This window comes from Rutilus rutilus (assembly GCF_951802725.1).
Source record: "Rutilus rutilus genome assembly, chromosome: 24".
Classification (NCBI taxonomy): Eukaryota; Metazoa; Chordata; class Actinopteri; order Cypriniformes; family Leuciscidae; genus Rutilus; species Rutilus rutilus.
The window spans coordinates 30,322,321-30,341,490 of NC_140228.1; the positions used below are offsets into that span (position 1 = coordinate 30,322,321).

Consider the following 19,170-nt stretch of genomic DNA (forward strand, 5'->3'; position numbering starts at 1 on the left):
TGCACTCGCAACCAAATCAATCGAAACTCACAGCCAATCAGAAGAGTGTGTGGGCGGAGTCTCTCTGCAAGCGCACTGCACTCGCAACCAAATCAATCGAAACTCACAGCCAATCAGAAGAGTGTGTGGGCGGAGTCTCTCTGCAAGCACACTGCACTCGCAACCAAATCCTTTCATGTATTTTCAAAATCTGAGGTGAATTAACCGAATTCACTGTTTACTTGCATTGCATGGAAAAGAGCAGCTTGGACATTGTGCTGAACATCTCGTGTGTGTTTTATGTCAGAAAGAAAATCAGGTTTGGAACGATATGATCAGAGTAACTGAAGAAGTTCTATTTTGAATGAACTTTCCTTTAAAGTGTTTTCTTTCTTTTTGAGAGAAGAGAAAAGGGGAAAACATAAATCCATGCACTTCAGGGGTCCAAAAAGGGGGGAAAAAATTAAAATACAAGTCCGTTCTCATGTCTCCAGTGGTGTAAGACTGCCACGTTGTCGGTCTTGTGGCGAGGCTGATGTTGTCCAATGTTGTTCAGAATGTGAACGAGCCACAAATCAATGTCTTGGCGTCTCCGCCTGACGGTTATATGACACATCTGTGTCGTGACGTTTGTGGAGCCGCTCATGTTAATATATGCACTTTAATTGCTTTAGAGACGATGCATGTCTTTTGTTGTTTTCCTTTATGAAAAAACAACAACAACCGTGCACAACCATGGTCATCACAACATTCCTGTAATAAACTGTGATTAATGCGCTATGCAACTTTACTGTGGTTTATGGTATTATACGCTGTGAGGAAGTTCAGTTTAAAGGTTAACAGACACGAGCCAGTCGACACTACAGGATCATGAAGAAGCACATGTTAGTTAGTGATGCTAAACACACAAACGTGGTCATAAAACACCTCGTCCCAAACCTCGTAACAGCCTAACCAGGGCATTAAACAAAAATATGTGTTCCAAAAATATCTCATTTAATTGTGATACATAATATTCCCTCTAATCTCACATACCAAATGTGTGTGTACACAAACATTAAATAATAATTTATTATTAAATTATATTATTACGATTTACTTTAAAGTCCCCCTGTGGTGTAAATCCAGCGTTTAATGTAGTTTATGTGTCTATGTGGTGTTTTTAATCTGCTTTAAGACAAAGCATGTGTAAGTTCATAAGTCGACACCATTGCGGAGTATTTCCTCCTTAAAACTGCAGTGAACCAAAGACAGTCTCAAACACACGCTTTGAAATCGCTGGTGTTTCTGACGTCACAAACCACCTTGTAACCAATCAGATCAACGTGTGATCGTCAACCAGTGGATCTCTGAGCTGAGCGAGTGAGTGGAGGCGGGGCTCATTTGCATATTCATAGAACCACGCATACTAAATAAGGCAAGGGTGTCGAGTTACATTCAAGATATTTTAAGGCATGAAGACATTCTTTTCAAGGTAAAAACGTTTAAATATGTCATTTTGGTGATCAAAGATGAGCTTTAAGGGATACAGTTATTGACTACAGGGAGACTTTCAGATGCTGCTGTAGAAGGCGAGGGTTTGGATCAGAACCAGTGTGTATATACGAAATCAGAAACTCACCACGAAGGGCTCCATCCGCGTTCCTCCAGCGTTCCCGATGAAGATGCCGGAGCTGGGCTGGAAGGAGAGTGAGTGTTGGCTCCGGTGGAAGGCCACGCGATGGTGTTCCTCACAGTCCATGTAGAGCTTCACCTCCTCCCCCTGCACCGCCAGTGTGAACCTGGCCCAGCGGCCCGTGAGCTCCGCCATCTTGAAGGAGGCGGCCTCGCGCGTGTGTGTGTCTCCGGGCTCGCTGTAGTACAGGAGCACGCGCTGAGACCCGTCCTCCACCGGCGCCAGCGCCACGCCCAGGTGCACCAGCTTCTGCAGGGCGTCAGTGATGGCGAACAGCACTCCTCCTCGACGGCTGCTGGGTTTGGCCGTGACGATGATGGCGAAGTCACGGTAGAACGGGTCGGGGATGAAGGAGCGCGTGAGGCGGCCCACGTTAGCGTCCGGCCCGAAGCTGTACGCGGGGAATCCCTCGAAGCCGGTGATGAAGGAGACCGACGGGGGCAAGGGCACGCCGATGAGCTCCGTCAGGTCCAGCTGCCCGCCAGAGCCACTCTCTGCACACACACACACACACACACACACACACACACAGCAGTGGTTAATACTGGGAGAGTCAGCAGCCTCAGGCCACAGGAGCCAGAGAGTGTCAGTGGATATGATCTAAGTCTGCATGCTGTCTCACGTAACATCGCATTTGCAATGTGCAACACACTAACATTTGACTCCTGAAAAACATCATCAAAAACAGTAAAAACTGTGAAAAATTATTCTAACGTAAAACCACTGTTTTCTACAGTCAAACCAAAAGTTATTCAGACACATTTCTCACATTATCACAGTTTATTCGCTAAAGTTTAGAAAATGGTACTAAAATATGAGCAGAACTCAGTTGATATTTGACTGGTTTTGTCCGTCCTTCTGTTAGACTGTCTCACACATGAATTATGTTGAATATCTGTCAGCTGTTAAATTTAACTACACAATTAGATAATACCAGTTTAGCTCAACCAATCACCAAGCAATGCTTCATTGTGTTCAGTCTGTGTGTAAAAAGAGCATTAGCAATTAAAGAAGAAACACTTCAGCAAAACATGATCAGCTCAAAGTGTCCCAATCATTTTTGGTCCCAATTTTACGGGTAGTCTCTGTATGAAGAATTATTTGGTATAATATGTCACAGTTTACTTTATTTTGCTCTCCTCACTTACAGAAATGAACTATAGTGTCCTGATCACACTAGTGAAAAAAATAGAAAAATGTATATCTGGTGTGTGAATCATTTTTGGTTTGACTGTACATGAATATACAGTAAAGAGTAATTTATTCCTGTGATCAAAGCTGCATCATTACTCCAGTCTTCAGTGTCACATGATCCTTCACAAATCACTCTAATATGAGGATTTGATGCTCAAGAAACATTTATGATTATGATCAGTGTTGCTTGAGGAATTGGAGTGCAATGCATCTTTTATAAAATACGAGACATTATTATAATCTCCAGCGAATAATTCCTCTCAAAATGAAGGTCTTTATAATCTCTCCCTGCATTTTCCTGTTTATGTGCTGAGCGGCGGCCAACAGTCCTGCAGTTTTATTACACACACACTTCATCCGGGGCTGTAAGCTCCCTCCAGGTCCTACATCTTCATTCCCCTCCACTTCAGTCGGCTTCTGTTTCCCTTGCAGATGAGAAACCCTTACAGCCCAGAACTACTGTACCAGAGCCTGAGCTAATCACAGATCAGCTTCATCTACCCCCCCGAGCACATCAAGCTGAGCCGTATCAGCCGGCCTCGCTGAAGACCTGGATCCACACATGGTCTTGATTAGAGTCGAGGAGCGCAAACAATCGCTCGCTCTGTGCCGAGACCCCATCATCTGGAAGCGGTTAGCGTGGGCTAATAGAACCGCTGTGAAGAACGTGCCTGTACAACTGGGCTCGTGAGGAAACACGACAGCCTGAAGAAAGAGACGCCACTGCTATCTAAGCACTCACAGCACAACTTAAGGTGGAACTCAGGGTTTGTGCTACTAATGCTCAGTACTGTACATCATAACACTGAGCCTTCTGTCCCAAACGCCAGATTAAGGAATCTCCCATTTCCGGTTCATTAGCCGTTTCCATCCAAAGTTACAAACTTGTGCACAAAATTGGAATATCGCTTAGAATATTGGCAACACTTTATAATAACGTTCAGTTGTAAGTCATTTATACGTGGTTAGTTAATGATGAACTAATCATTTACAGAACATTCATAAATGATTAGCAAGTGATATACTAACATTTTATGTATGTTTTGTAAATTCCGTTACAAGTGATTAGTAAATGATTAACTAATTATTTACGAAACATCACTATGCGTTCATAAATGATTAATAAGTGATATGTTAATTATTGTATGCATGTTTTGTAGATTCAGTTATAAGTCATTTACAATGAAACATGAATATGCGTTTCATAAATGTTTAATAAATAATGTTTTTATTTAATTTATTTATTGTATGTATGTAGCAATTAGAGGGTGCAGAAAGTGTTGTAAATGCCTTGAATACACGTACAGATCATTTGTAACAGGTAAGTGTTACATATTTACAAGTGATGAATAGTTTACACTTTAGATTAGAGGATGCAGAAAGTGTTGTAAATGATTTATAACACTTTCTGCATCCCCTAATCTAAAGTGTAAACTATTCATCACTTGTAATATGTTACACTTACCTGTAATACGTTTCAAGAAACACCAAACCAACATTAGAGACGCTGCAACGCCATTGGTTATCTACTCCAGTTATCCAATCACAGCTGACGCTGAGCAAAGTCACATGAGGTTTGAGGGATTTATTCAGAAAATGTGTTTCCATTTTAGCTTGTCTTCTTATCGGATCAACACTATTATCCACCTCAATTGAGCGCATGAGTTTTTTATGTGCATTTCAGAATTTATGCATATCTTGATGTTTCCATCCAGTTTTTTTTTAAGCGAAATCCCAAAATGTGTATGGCGTCTCACACACACACGCCAAATACGCCCCGCCGCAGAAGTATGATAACGCTCATCATTCCAGGAAATCCCTCTCGGGCATCACACTATCAAGCTGAATAAACAGAAGATGATTAAACATGAGCAACAGACACTGAGTTCTTCAAGACTATCAGGTATTTTCATGATAATAAAGTATATTTTTACTTCAATGATAATTGACATAGCCTTAATCACTGTATAGAATACTATGAAATAATATGTAGTGTGCCTTATTGTTTGTAAGAAGCCACATCATCTCACAGAAGGATGCTTTCAAACACTCATCTGACGTTATGAAGGGAGTTTGTTGAACAAGAGGTTCATAAATGCTTCTCATGTTTGGAAAGATGCGACTCAAACTCGCAGTGCTTTCAGCGTTCACTGATCCAAGAGCTGTGCTTCACTGATCTCAGAGCTGTGCTTCACTGATCTCAGAGCTGTGCTTCACTGATCTCAGAGCTGTGCTTCACTGATCTCAGAGCTGTGCTTCACTGATCCCAGAGCTGTGCTTCACTGATCCCAGAGCTGTGCTTCACTGATCCCAGAGCTGTGCTTCACTGATCCCAGAGCTGTGCTTCACTGATCTCAGAGCTGTGCTTCACTGATCTCACAGCTGTGCTTCACTGATCTCAGTGCTGTGCTTCACTGATCCCAGAGCTGTGCTTCACTGATCTCAGAGCTGTGCTTAACTGATCTCAGAGCTGTGCTTCACTGATCCCAGAGCTGTGCTTCACTGATCCCAGAGCTGTGCTTGACTGATCCCAGAGCTGTGCTTCACTGATCCCAGAGCTGTGCTTGACTGATTCCAGAGCTGTGCTTCACTGATCCCAGAGCTGTGCTTCACTGATCTCAGTGCTGTGCTTCACTGATCCCAGAGCTGTGCTTCACTGATCTCAGAGCTGTGCTTAACTGATCTCAGAGCTGTGCTTCACTGATCCCAGAGCTGTGCTTCACTGATCCCAGAGCTGTGCTTCACTGATCCCAGAGCTGTGCTTCACTGATCCCAGAGCTGTGCTTCACTGATCTCAGACCTGTGCTTCACTGATCACTGATCCCAGAGCTATGCTTCACTGATCTCAGAGCTGTGCTTCACTGATCCCAGAGCTGTGCTTCACTGATCCCAAAGCTGTGCTTCACTGATCCCAGAGCTGTGCTTCACTGATCCCAGAGCTGTGCTTCACTGATCTCAGAGCTGTGCTTCACTGATCCCAGAGCTGTGCTTCACTGATCCCAAAGCTGTGCTTCACTGATCCCAGAGCTGTGCTTCACTGATCCCAGAGCTGTGCTTCACTGATCCCAGAGCTGTGCTTCACTGATCTCAGAGCTGTGCTTCACTGATCCCAGAGCTGTGCTTGACTGATCCCAGAGCTGTGCTTCACTGATCCCAGAGCTGTGCTTGACTGATCCCAGAGCTGTGCTTCACTGATCTCAGAGCTGTGCTTCACTGATCCCAGAGCTGTGCTTCACTGATCCCAGAGCTGTGCTTCACTGATCTCAGACCTGTGCTTCACTGATCACTGATCCCAGAGCTATGCTTCACTGATCTCAGAGCTGTGCTTCACTGATCCCAGAGCTGTGCTTCACTGATCCCAAAGCTGTGCTTCACTGATCCCAGAGCTGTGCTTCACTGATCCCAGAGCTGTGCTTCACTGATCCCAGAGCTGTGCTTGACTGATCTCAGAGCTGTGCTTCACTGATCCCAGAGCTGTGCTTCACTGATCCCAGAGCTGTGCTTCACTGATCCCAGAGCACTGATCCCAGAGCTGTGCTTCACTGATCTCAGAGCTGTGCTTCACTGATCTCAGAGCTGTGCTTAACTGATCTCAGAGCTGTGCTTCACTGATCTCAGAGCTGTGCTTCACTGATCCCAGAGCTGTGCTTCACTGATCCCAGAGCTGTGCTTCACTGATCTCAGACCTGTGCTTCACTGATCACTGATCCCAGAGCTATGCTTCACTGATCTCAGAGCTGTGCTTCACTGATCCCAGAGCTGTGCTTCACTGATCCCAAAGCTGTGCTTCACTGATCCCAGAGCTGTGCTTCACTGATCCCAGAGCTGTGCTTCACTGATCCCAGAGCTGTGCTTCACTGATCCCAGAGCTGTGCTTGACTGATCCCAGAGCTGTGCTTCACTGATCCCAGAGCTGTGCTTGACTGATCCCAGAGCTGTGCTTCACTGATCTCAGAGCTGTGCTTCACTGATCCCAGAGCTGTGCTTCACTGATCCCAGAGCTGTGCTTCACTGATCTCAGACCTGTGCTTCACTGATCACTGATCCCAGAGCTATGCTTCACTGATCTCAGAGCTGTGCTTCACTGATCCCAGAGCTGTGCTTCACTGATCCCAAAGCTGTGCTTCACTGATCCCAGAGCTGTGCTTCACTGATCCCAGAGCTGTGCTTCACTGATCCCAGAGCTGTGCTTGACTGATCTCAGAGCTGTGCTTCACTGATCCCAGAGCTGTGCTTCACTGATCCCAGAGCTGTGCTTCACTGATCCCAGAGCACTGATCCCAGAGCTGTGCTTCACTGATCCCAGAGCTGTGCTTCACTGATCTCAGACCTGTGCTTCACTGATCCCAGAGCTGTGATCCCAGAGCTGTGCTTCACTGATCTCAGAGCTGTGCTTCACTGATCCCAGAGCTGTGCTTCACTGATCCCAGAGCTGTGCTTGACTGATCCCAGAGCTGTGCTTCACTGATCTCAGAGCTGTGCTTGACTGATTCCAGAGCTGTGCTTCACTGATCCCAGAGCTGTGCTTGACTGATCCCAGAGCTGTGCTTCACTGATCTCAGAGCTGTGCTTGACTGATCCCAGAGCTGTGCTTGACTGATCCCAGAGCTGTGCTTCACTGATCCCAGAGCTGTGCTTCACTGATCCCAGAGCTGTGCTTAACTGATCTTAGAGCTGTGCTTCACTGATCCCAGAGCTGTGCTTCACTGGTCTCAGAGCTGTGCTTCACTGATCACTGATCCCAGAGCTGTGCTTGACTGATCTCAGAGCTGTGCTTCACTGATCCCAGAGCTGTGCTTCACTGATCCCAAAGCTGTGCTTCACTGATCCCAGAGCTGTGCTTCACTGATCTCAGAGCTGTGCTTGACTGATCTCAGAGCTGTGCTTGACTGATCCCAGAGCTGTGCTTCACTGATCCCAGAGCTGTGCTTCACTGATCCCAGAGCACTGATCCCAGAGCTGTGCTTGACTGATCTCAGAGCTGCGCTTCACTGATCCCAGAGCTGTGCTTCACTGATCCCAGAGCTGTGCTTCACTGATCTCAGACCTGTGCTTCACTGATCCCAGAGCTGTGCTTCACTGATCTTAGAGCTGTGCTTCACTGATCCCAGAGCTGTGCTTCACTGATCTCAGAGCTGTGCTTCACTGATCACTGATCCCAGAGCTATGCTTCACTGATCTCAGAGCTGTGCTTCACTGATCCCAGAGCTGTGCTTCACTGATCTCAGACCTGTGCTTCACTGATCCCAGAGCTGTGCTTCACTGATCCCAGAGCTGTGCTTCACTGATCCCAGAGCTGTGCTTGACTGATCCCAGAGCACTGATCCCAGAGCTGTGCTTGACTGATCTCAGAGCTGCGCTTCACTGATCCCAGAGCTGTGCTTGACTGATCTCAGAGCTGCGCTTCACTGATCCCAGAGCTGTGCTTCACTGATCCCAGAGCTGTGCTTCACTGATCCCAGAGCACTGATCCCAGAGCTGTGCTTGACTGATCTCAGAGCTGCGCTTCACTGATCCCAGAGCTGTGCTTCACTGATCCCAGAGCACTGATCCCAGAGCAGTGCTTCACTGATCCCAGAGCTGTGCTTCACTGATCCCAGAGCTGTGCTTCACTGATCCCAGAGCTGTGCTTCACTGATCTCAGAGCTGTGCTTCACTGATCCCAGAGCTGTGATCCCAGAGCTGTGCTTCACTGATCTCAGAGCTGTGCTTCACTGATCCCAGAGCTGTGCTTCACTGATCCCAGAGCTGTGCTTCACTGATCTCAGAGCTGTGCGATCCCAGAGCTGTGCTTCACTGATCTCAGAGCTGTGCTTCACTGATCTCAGAGCTGTGCTTCACTGATCTCAGAGCTGTGCTTCACTGATCTCAGAGCTGTGCTTCACTGATCCCAGAGCTGTGCTTCACTGATCTCAGAGCTGTGCTTCACTGATCCCAGAGCTGTGATCCCAGAGCTGTGCTTCACTGATCTCAGAGCTGTGCTTCACTGATCCCAGAGCTGTGCTTCACTGATCTCAGAGCTGTGCTTCACTGATCTCAGAGCTGTGCTTCACTGATCCCAGAGCTGTGCTTCACTGATCCCAGAGCTGTGCTTCACTGATCTCAGAGCAGCGTTCACTGATCCCAGAGCTGTGCTTCACTGATCCCAAAGCTGTGCTTCACTGATCTCAGAGCTGTGCTTCACTGATCCCAGAGCTGTGCTTCACTGATCTCAGAGCTGTGCTTCACTGATCTCAGAGCTGTGCTTCACTGATCCCAGAGCTGTGCTTCACTGATCCCAGAGCTGTGCTTCACTGATCTCAGAGCAGCGTTCACTGATCCCAAAGCTGTGCTCGACTGATCTCAGAGCTGTGCTTCACTGATCCCAGATCTGTGATCCCAGAGCTGTGCTTCACTGATCTCAGAGCTGTGCTTGACTGATCTCAGAGCTGTGCTTCACTGATCTCAGAGCTGTGCTTCACTGATCTCAGAGCTGTGCTTCACTGATCTCAGAGCTGTGCTTCACTGATTTCAAAATCGCAATAAGCCAAATCAGTTTAAGTGCGATTTTGCGTTAACTGAAATTAATCGTGCAGCCGTAGCTATTGTTAAGGCTGTGTTTGTGTTGTCTAAACACACATTCATGAGTCATATCAACCAAAGTGCAAATGTTTATACTCAAGATTCACTGCAGCTGTTCTAAATAAAACCAGTAAAGAGACTCTAAAGTCAGAAAGCTGGCGACGGGACCTAGAGGACGTTCAGCCTCCCTGACACCAGTAACCTTCACTGAACCCACTTCTAGAAGAGCAGACGCAGTGTGGACAACATAGAGCCGACATTACATCCTAACATCAGCATGTTGGAAAAAATCATGTTCATGTTGAGAAATGCTGAAGTTTAGCAGACTATCAGTGCACTCCACATCTGCAGGGTGGAGCGGACTCCCATCTCGACTCCAACACAACTACACAACTACACAACTACACACACCAGCGAGAGGCACGAGGGTCAGTCAGCTCAGATGAGAGAGGACTTTACAGGTCAGATATCATGTTCACTATTATTGTTTAGAAGATCTGGATACGACTCCAAGAGAACAGAGATACCCTGTGAAGTCATGAAGGAGTCATAGAGGACTGAGATGTATCTCACAGGAGTTTATACAGGAGAAACATGTGGCAGAGCTTTTGTCTGTCAGTCATTGGCTGGACTGTGAAAAGGGAGCGTTGAGTACCGGAACCGAGGCAGATGTGAAAGATTATAAACACTGTAAAAATGATTTTTCAAAGTTGAAAATAAAACAAAGATTATTGGAATATGCTTTACAACAAAATAATTAATTCAATGTGATACTTGCCATCTTTTTAACTATTAGTACAGTTTACTAGCAACTTCTAAATCCTAAAATATATATATATACAGTATATATTATAAAGGCACAGATAAATCATTCACAATAAACCCAGTAACATGCCTTAAGAAAATAAATAGGGTTCATTTAATTTCATGCCAACTTTACCTTTTCTGAAGAGGAAATGAAAGGCGTTATGACATGCACTTGAAAGGTTATATGAAATTTTGACCTCTTTACATGCATGAATTAATGCATAGCTTTGAGTTTTGAGACTTGCATGCATGTAAACCAGTAAAAATATTGCTGTGCATGTAAACACACACAAAAATGACAGCAATAATCTGTTCATAATTTATTGACTTGCACACATTTGGCCATTCATGAATCAAAGACTCTATAAATTTTCCCAGTTTCACCAGTCTGTTGTGCAACTAGTGGAAACACTTAGCAAGTATAAAGACATTTGTGTCTTTATTGCACTTTTATGACACAGACCAGATGTGCCTTTAGCCTGAGGATCGCCACTACAAGGCTTCTGGTGAAGAGATGAAGGCTTGAGTTATCGGCTCTCAGTGGATCGAGGTCAATGTCAGGATGAGTAACAAGGAGAACATTATGGCTTATTGGGAATGTTTTCTGTGGAATGGACCAAAGGTTGAAGGGCTTGGGCAGATGTGTTGATCATGGACTCATTAAAAGAGCCGGACGAGGTTGGGAATAAGCTTTTAAAATTAAAACGCTACAACATGGTAAAAAAAAACTCTAAATTGAAGTTTTCTGATTTGTCAATGTACACAATGGAGCTTTTTTGCCTAATATGACGAACTATTCCAATCACAATCTGTTTTCAAAGAGAATATATTTAAATGCTTTAAATACATTTAAAAAAGCCCATTACAAATCAATGTGCAGCAAAAATAAATGAAAGAATAGTGCCGTTCCTTTGGTCACTGGTGCTTTAAAGCACAGTATTCCTGAACTTTACCCAGAAACCACTGCGGCTGTAAAACTGTGAAAGCTCAACATGTGATCCGGTCTCCACAACAACCATTGGCTGTGTAATACATTTAAATATTAACGGTAAATATTTTTCTGTTTGCGTTCCAATTATATATGATCCTTGAATCCCAGAGAGTAAGATCAGAAAAAGCAGCACAAATGAGGAGAAACCCACAGATATTCATGGAAGTGGCCGCTGGAAGTGAACACGATCATGAAACACAGAGTTAGCAAGTCACAGATACATCATCTAATTAAAGCTGCAAGCAGCATTTATCGGGGTTCAAGCATTTAAGGACTTTAAGCACACAAGCATCAAAAGACATTACGTTTTAATTAGCAAACTTTTAACCACTGACATCATAGATGGAAAAGTCAATTTACAGCCAATACTGGCAATTTACCATAGGAAATATATGGTTTTCAAAGCTTTTTGCCAGTTATAGCGCCACCTATGGTCCGATCTCCATGAAACTCTGCATGCTTCCTCACCATGTTCTGACACATATGCTCATCAATGTGAAGTTCTGAGTTTTCCTGTACGATTTATAGGCTTTTGAGTGTATTTTGCCACGCCCCTTTTCTAAATGACCCTGTTACAGCCACCCAAATGCAAAAGTTCAACTTTTTTTTTCGATAACTATTGATCTAGAGAGTCCAGAGAATTGTCCTAGACTGGTTTGGTTCCGATCGGGCGAAAAACCAGGGACTAGTTCGCAAAAGTAGGTTTTGGACAAAATTCGACATAGCAGCATTTTTCATGCCTAAATCGAAACTGGAGATAGCCATTTTGTCCGCCTTGAGCCAGGGATCACAGTGGCGTAAGACACTTGAGGACTAGGACAAACGGCCTAAGAGTTATGGGCGATTTTGCACTTTTGGTTGCTGTAGCGCCACCTATGGGCCAATCGGGGTCATACTCTGATAGGTTGTCCCCAAATTGAGGCCTACCATCTGGCCAGGTTTCAAGTCTCTAGGCCTTACGGTTTGGCCTGCACGATGCGTTTTACAGATCCTTACAATTACAATAGGGTTTCAGCATTTCATGCTTGAACCCCTAATTAGTAATTGCAAAATTAGTAAAGCTTCAGACCAAGCATGATGCTAATGACGGACTCAGGGATTCCTGGATGTGGATTCCAGGACATGAGTGACGATGTAAAAGAGCGAAGGCAAAATGAAGGGATCTCATCAGTCCAGAATGTTTGACTTTGGCCTGAGTCTATAGAGCAGTGGTTCTCAACTCCAGTCCTCGTGACCCACTGCTCTGCACATTTTGTATGTCTCTCTTATCTGACACACTCAGTTCAGTTCATGGAGTCTCTCCTAATGAGCTGATGATCTGATTCAGGTGTGTTAAATAAGGGAGACATACAAAATGTGCAGAGCAGCGGGTCACGAGGACTGGAGTTGAGAAACACTGCTATAGAGCCTTCCCATGAGCCTCGAGTGAGCGAGCTGAGCGAAGGGCGTGATTTGATCATTCCTGAGGAGTCACTTGATGAACACCAAATGTATAACAAAAAATACATAAATTAGTATAACACATGCAATGTGAATAAAAGTCCAATGAGCACGACATCATATGTTTTCGGTCACACTTGGCGAATCGTACTGTGTTTATAATGAGTTTAGCGGCGTGACCTCGGCTTCAGGACAGCCAGAGCCGGATCAGCCTTATCACAGTCTCTGAACAATTATCCTCTTCTGCCACTCCCTTCAGCACAGCACTCCAGAGTCCAGCGTTTCCCAACCTTTCCCAACCTTTCCCTTCGTCGCCCACTTTAACCCAGACACAAACAGCGGATTTCCTACCGGCCTTTGATTTCAGAGTTCAGAGAGTAAAGCGGTCAAAGATAAAGATTACTTCAACAAATTCACTGTTTATTTACTCTCAGGAGTGTTACTTTCAATACTCGTCAATAACTGTTGTAATGAGGAATTGCAAAAACTACCGTTCAAAATATTTTCTGCTCACCAAAGCTGTTTATTTGATCAAATATACAGTAAAACAGTGAAATATTATTCCAGTGTAAATCAGCTGTTTTCTATGTGAATATACAGTAAAGTGTAATTTATTCCTGTGATCAAAGCATCATTACTCCAGTCTTCAGTGTCACATGATCCTTCACAAATCACTCTAATATGATGATTTGATGCTCAAGAAACATTTATGATTATGATCAGTGTGTAAAACAGTTGTGCTGCTTCAGATTTCTGTGGGAATCGTCATACATTTTATTTTTCAGGATTCTTTGATGAATAGAAAGTTCAACATTTATTTGAAATAGTATCTTTTTGTAACATTATAAATGTCTTTACTGATCAGTTTAATGAGCCCTTGATGAATAAAAGATTACATTTCTTTCAGAAAATAAAGTCTAACAAACTTTTGAATGGTTTTGTATATTTCATGCTGTACTTAAATCTACTTAAAAACATAAAAAGTTTCATTAACTAAACTGTATATTATATTGCAGCTCTATCTGTGATTTGGTTGGTCAGTATTAAACTAGTTTCACTCATTACAGATGCTGTACTTCAGTGTAAATCTGTGAAATGATCAGACACACACTGTACACACACTGTACTACTGCAGATCTGAAGACCAAACACACACGCTTTCATTCGACCACCAGAGCAGTAAACGAGCGTGCTGGGGTGTGTGTGTGTGTGTGTGTGTGTGTGTGTGTGTGTGTGTGTGTGTGTGTGTGTGTGTGTGTGTGTGGCTTTATCCGGTGCTGAGGTTGAGTTTTCCAGAGAGGACTCAATGAAGCCTTGAGTTTCAGTGAACGTTCACTGGGAGCAAACACACTAACCCATCACACGCGTTTGATCCGGCCTTCATCATCACTGCGTCGTGAATCGAGGTATGCGCATTAATACCAACAGCAGAACTCACGGAAAATGAACAGCTGTTAAATGTTGTCATTCACAGAGACCTGATCTAATACACTAGCCTTCAAAAAAAAAATTCTCAAAGAGACTGATATAAAGTAAACACTAACAATGTGTGTTGTTTGTGAGTTTCACACAAACTCTCTGCGCTCCACATCTTCTCTCCTCGGAGGACGAGAGCCGGCCTGGGCTTTTCTAGAACATGAATGAGTCAAATCTGGGGAAATATTGCAGTTCAGCAGTTGCTCCAAAACGACCTCGTGAAATGTCATTTATGACGTCCGCTGTGTGGAATAATAACACACACTTTGTGAAATCACTCACTGAATGTCAGACTCAGTTCTGTGCCATTCTGACTAATAAATGCCCTTTAACTGAGGAAAGTATGAACAGTCTGTCGGGTCACATGACCGTCGAGTGATTATCGACACCAGTGTGTGAATCAGTGACAGGAGGCAGCGCAGGTCCGTGTGAACACACACACACACACACACACACACACACACACACACACACATACACACACACACACACACACAGGTGCAGGTCAGTGTGAACACACACACACACACACACAGGTGCAGGTCAGTGTGAACACACACACACACACACACACACACACTTGGGAACGCTATATTTCTTCATAAACATTTGCACCAGCCTCTCACCTGCTTGTTTCATTTGCTTCAGAGTGCAAAGTAGCAGAAAATCCTTTCAAGTGCAATTTACAATGCAAACATTTAATCAGTGAGAGAGAGAGAGAGAGAGAGAGAGAGAGAGAGAGAGAGAGAGAGGAGAGAGAGAGAGAGGAGAGAGAGAGAGAGAGAGGAGAGAGAGAGAGAGAGAGAGAGAGAGAGAGAGAGAGAGAGAGGAGAGAGAGGAGAGAGAGAGAGAGGAGAGAGAGAGGAGAGAGAGAGAGAGAGAGAGAGAGAGAGAGAGAGAGAGAGAGAGAGAGAGAGAGAGAGAGACTGCACAAAGGAAACACACAATCATTTATAATAAATTATATATATGTGTGTGTGTGTGTGTGTGTGTGTGTTCCCCTGACCAAATAATCATCTGTATAAGAGTGAATAAAATGGCGTGATCGTCCCGGAGGAAGCGGGAGATTCAGTGTGTGTTTCGACTGATGATGATTGATCGGGTTTGGCAGAAGATCCTCTAGCGGTCCTGCAGTTGTTCTGACCCTCCGCTAAAGCTACGCATCTCTCGAGTCGGGATCGGTTTCCTCAGAGTTCCTGATTAATTGAGCGCCGGCTGTGTGTGGAGACAGAAGACAACGGGAATAATACAGATGCTGTGTAATGAAAGGAGTGTGTTTACTGTGGCACACGAGACGCTTCAGACACGGGTTATTAACACACATCTGTTCCTCTGTTCATCACGACTCCTCCACACACACACTGAAATCCTTCACTGGGATCGCTGTATTCCGGAGCCAGAGTCCCTGCTAACATCAGCCGGATCGAGGAGACGGGACAGGCCTGCCAACACCAGCCTCCAGTGAGAATCACTTTACATGAGTCTGAAAGAGTCTCTTCTGCTCAAAGCTGCGTTTATTTGATCAGAAATACAGTAGAAACAGTGAAATATTATTATAATGTAAATCAGCTGTTTTCTATGTGAATATATAGTAAAGTTTCAGCATCATTACTCCAGTCTTCAGTGTCACATGATCCTTCAGAAATCATTCTAATATGAAACATTAATGATTATGATCGGTGTTGGAAACAGTTGTGCTGCTTCAGATTTCTGTGGAAACTATCATACATTTGATTTCTCAGGATTCTATTTGATAGATAGAAAGTTCAAAAGAACAGGGAACCAAAACTGTTTCTTCAACACTTTACAATAAGGTTCGTTAGTTAACATTAGTAAACTACTTTAGTTAAAGGGATACTTCAGGATTTAGCATTAAGCTTTGTATTAGTAGAAAAGCTGTAGTATTTTCGAGTGACCGTGCTTCCCCCCCTCATGTCCCCCTGAGACCAGAGATTTATGTATTTTTTGTCTGGAAAAAATCCTCAGATGACGCAAAAATCATCATTTTGCATCATTGGAGGATTATTTGGCCAGAGGCGAGAGACTCCAGCCAGTAGGGGGAGCTGTCCCGCATGTCCTCAACCTAGTGATGTAGTACTCGAGTCCGGTCTCGAGACCGATTTCTGCTTTCTCGGACTCGACTCGGACTTGTTCCTTCAAAGACTCGGTCTTGACTCGGACTCGGCATAGGCGGTCTCGTCCCCATCACTAGTCCACTAGAATACATACCACTAGAAAATTTTAATTTGCTCTGCATGTCCTAACTATGATTAAAAAAGTCAGGCTGGGCTTAACATGTTGATGACAGAGCAGCACTGTTGAAGCAGTTTAGAAAAATAGGCAGAAGATGATGCATGTAGGGATTTTTTTAATGATAGTAAAAGCATAGTCCATATTAAGACGTTAAGACTGCTCCTCTAAACAATTCCCAATCTAGCTTAGTCTGTAGGCCTAACTGTTGATTATTAACTGGGGTGATATTAAATCATGAATATGAAAACTGACATGTTTTTATGGTCTTGGTCTCGACTCCTAAAGACTCGGTCTCGACTCGGACTCGACTGAATTTGAAAACCAACGGACTCGGTCTCGACTCGGACTCGACCCTACAAAGACTCGGTCTTGACTCGGACTCGGCATAGGCGGTCTCGTCCCCATCACTACCTCAACCCGCCCATAGAGGGAGCTCACTCACAGAATGTACACATAGTGTCAGCCGTCTTTTATTTGGAAGCTAAGCTAGCAGGCTCTTGCTCTGTGGAGAAAGCTGAGTAGTAGGGGTTACCATCCTCTTTTTCCCGGACATGTCCGGCCGTCGAGATCGTCCAAAATGTCCGGGATTCGGCTTTTGCTTTCTGCAGTCGCCGTTCATTGTTTACATGCACACCTTTTGTTTCAATCTAACCGAATTCATTCCGATTGGTGAATCTGAATGTAGTGTTTACATGAACACTAAACAAGTGATCGGTTGATGTGCGTTTTACCATTGCTAAGAAGATTCCCGCTCCTCCGTGAGAGATACGAGACCGGTGCGTCTCAGTAATCACGCCACCGGCCTCGTCCTGCTCACCACAGTAAACATGATGACGTTCTCCCGCGGCCCTCAGTCTCGTCCTGCTCGCCACAGTAAACATGATGGCGTTCTCCCGCGGCCCTCAGCCTCGTCCTGCTCGCCACAGTAAACATGATGGCGTTCTCCCGCGGCCCTCAGCCTCGTCCTGCTCGCCACAGTAAACATGATGACGTTCTCCCGCGGCCCTCAGCCTCGTCCTGCTCACCACAGTAAACATGATGACGTTCTCCCGCGGCCCTCAGTCTCGTCCTGCTCGCCACAGTAAACATGATGGCGTTCTCCCGCGGCCCTCAGCCTCGTCCTGCTCACCACAGTAAACATGATGACGTTCTCCCGCGGCCCTCAGTCTCGTCCTGCTCGCCACAGTAAACATGATGGCGTTCTCCCACGGCCCTCAGCCTCGTCCTGCTCGCCACAGTAAACATGATGGCGTTCTCCCGCGGCCCTCAGCCTCGTCCTGCTCGCCACAGTAAACATGATGACGTTCTCCCGCGGCCCTCAGTCTCGTCCTGCTCGCCACAGTAAACATGATGGCGTTCTCCTGCGGCCCTCAGCCTCGTCCTGCTCGCCACAGTAAACATGATGACGTTCTCCTGCGGCCCTCAGCCTCGTCCTGCTCACCACAGTAAACATGATGACGTTCTCCCGCGGCCCTCAGTCTCGTCCTGCTCGCCACAGTAAACATGATGACGTTCTCCCGCGGCCCTCAGTCTCGTCCTGCTCGCCACAGTAAACATGATGGCGTTCTCCCGCGGCCCTCAGCCTCGTCCTGCTCGCCACAGTAAACATGATGACGTTCTCCCGCGGCCCTCAGTCTCGTCCTGCTCGCCACAGTAAACATGATGGCGTTCTCCCGCGGCCCTCAGCCTCGTCCTGCTCGCCACAGTAAACATGATGGCGTTCTCCCGCGGCCCTCAGCCTCGTCCTGCTCGCCACAGTAAACATGATGGCGTTCTCCCGCGGCCCTCAGCCTCGTCCTGCTCGCCAGAGTAAACATGATGACGTTCTCCTGCGGCCCCTCAGCCTCGTCCTGCTCGCCACAGTAAACATGATGACGTTCTCCCGCGGCCCTCAGCCTCGTCCTGCTCGCCACAGTAAACATGATGACGTTCTCCCGCGGCCCTCAGCCTCGTCCTGCTCGCCACAGTAAACATGATGACGTTCTCCCGCGGCCCTCAGCCTCGTCCTGCTCGCCAGAGTAAACATGATGACGTTCTCCTGCGGCCCCTCAGCCTCGTCCTGCTCGCCAGAGTAAACATGATGACGTTCTCCCGCGGCCCTCAGCCTCGTCCTGCTCGCCACAGTAAACATGATGACGTTCTCCCGCGACCCCTCAGCCTCGTCCTGCTCGCCACAGTAAACATGATGGCGTTCTCCCGCGGCCCTCAGCCTCGTCCTGCTCGCCACAGTAAACATGATGACGTTCTCCTGCGGCCCCTCAGCCTCGTCCTGCTCGCCACAGTAAACATGATGACGTTCTCCCGCGGCCCTCAGTCTCGTCCTGCTCGCCACAGTAAACATGATGACGTTCTCCTGCGGCCCCTCAGCCTCGTCCTGCTCGCCACAGTAAACATGATGGCGTTCTCCCGCGGCCCTCAGCCTCGTCCTGCTCACCACAGTAAACATGATGACGTTCTCCCGCGGCCCTCAGTCTCGTCCTGCTCACCACAGTAAACATGATGACGTTCTCCCGCGGCCCTCAGACTCGTCCTGCTCGCCAGAGTAAACATGATGACGTTCTCCCGCGGCCCTCAGCCTCGTCCTGCTCGCCACAGTAAACATGATGACGTTCTCCCGCGGCCCTCAGTCTCGTCCTGCTCGCCACAGTAAACATGATGACGTTCTCCCGCGGCCCTCAGCCTCGTCCTGCTCGCCACAGTAAACATGATGACGTTCTCCCGCGGCCCTCAGCCTCGTCCTGCTCGCCACAGTAAACATGATGACGTTCTCCCGCGGCCCTCAGACTCGTCCTGC

The 19,170-nt window shown here is 46.1% G+C and overlaps 1 protein-coding gene across 1 annotated transcript in view; it reads right to left on the reverse strand.

The window, feature by feature from the left end:
• col15a1a (collagen, type XV, alpha 1a) overlaps nt 1-19,170 on the reverse strand; it is a 96,263-nt gene that overhangs the window by 52,405 nt on the left and 24,688 nt on the right. The window contains exon 3 of the mRNA XM_084399453.1: nt 1,601-2,148. Coding sequence (XP_084255579.1) covers nt 1,601-2,148 — 548 coding nt within the window. The remainder of the gene's footprint in view (nt 1-1,600; nt 2,149-19,170) is intronic.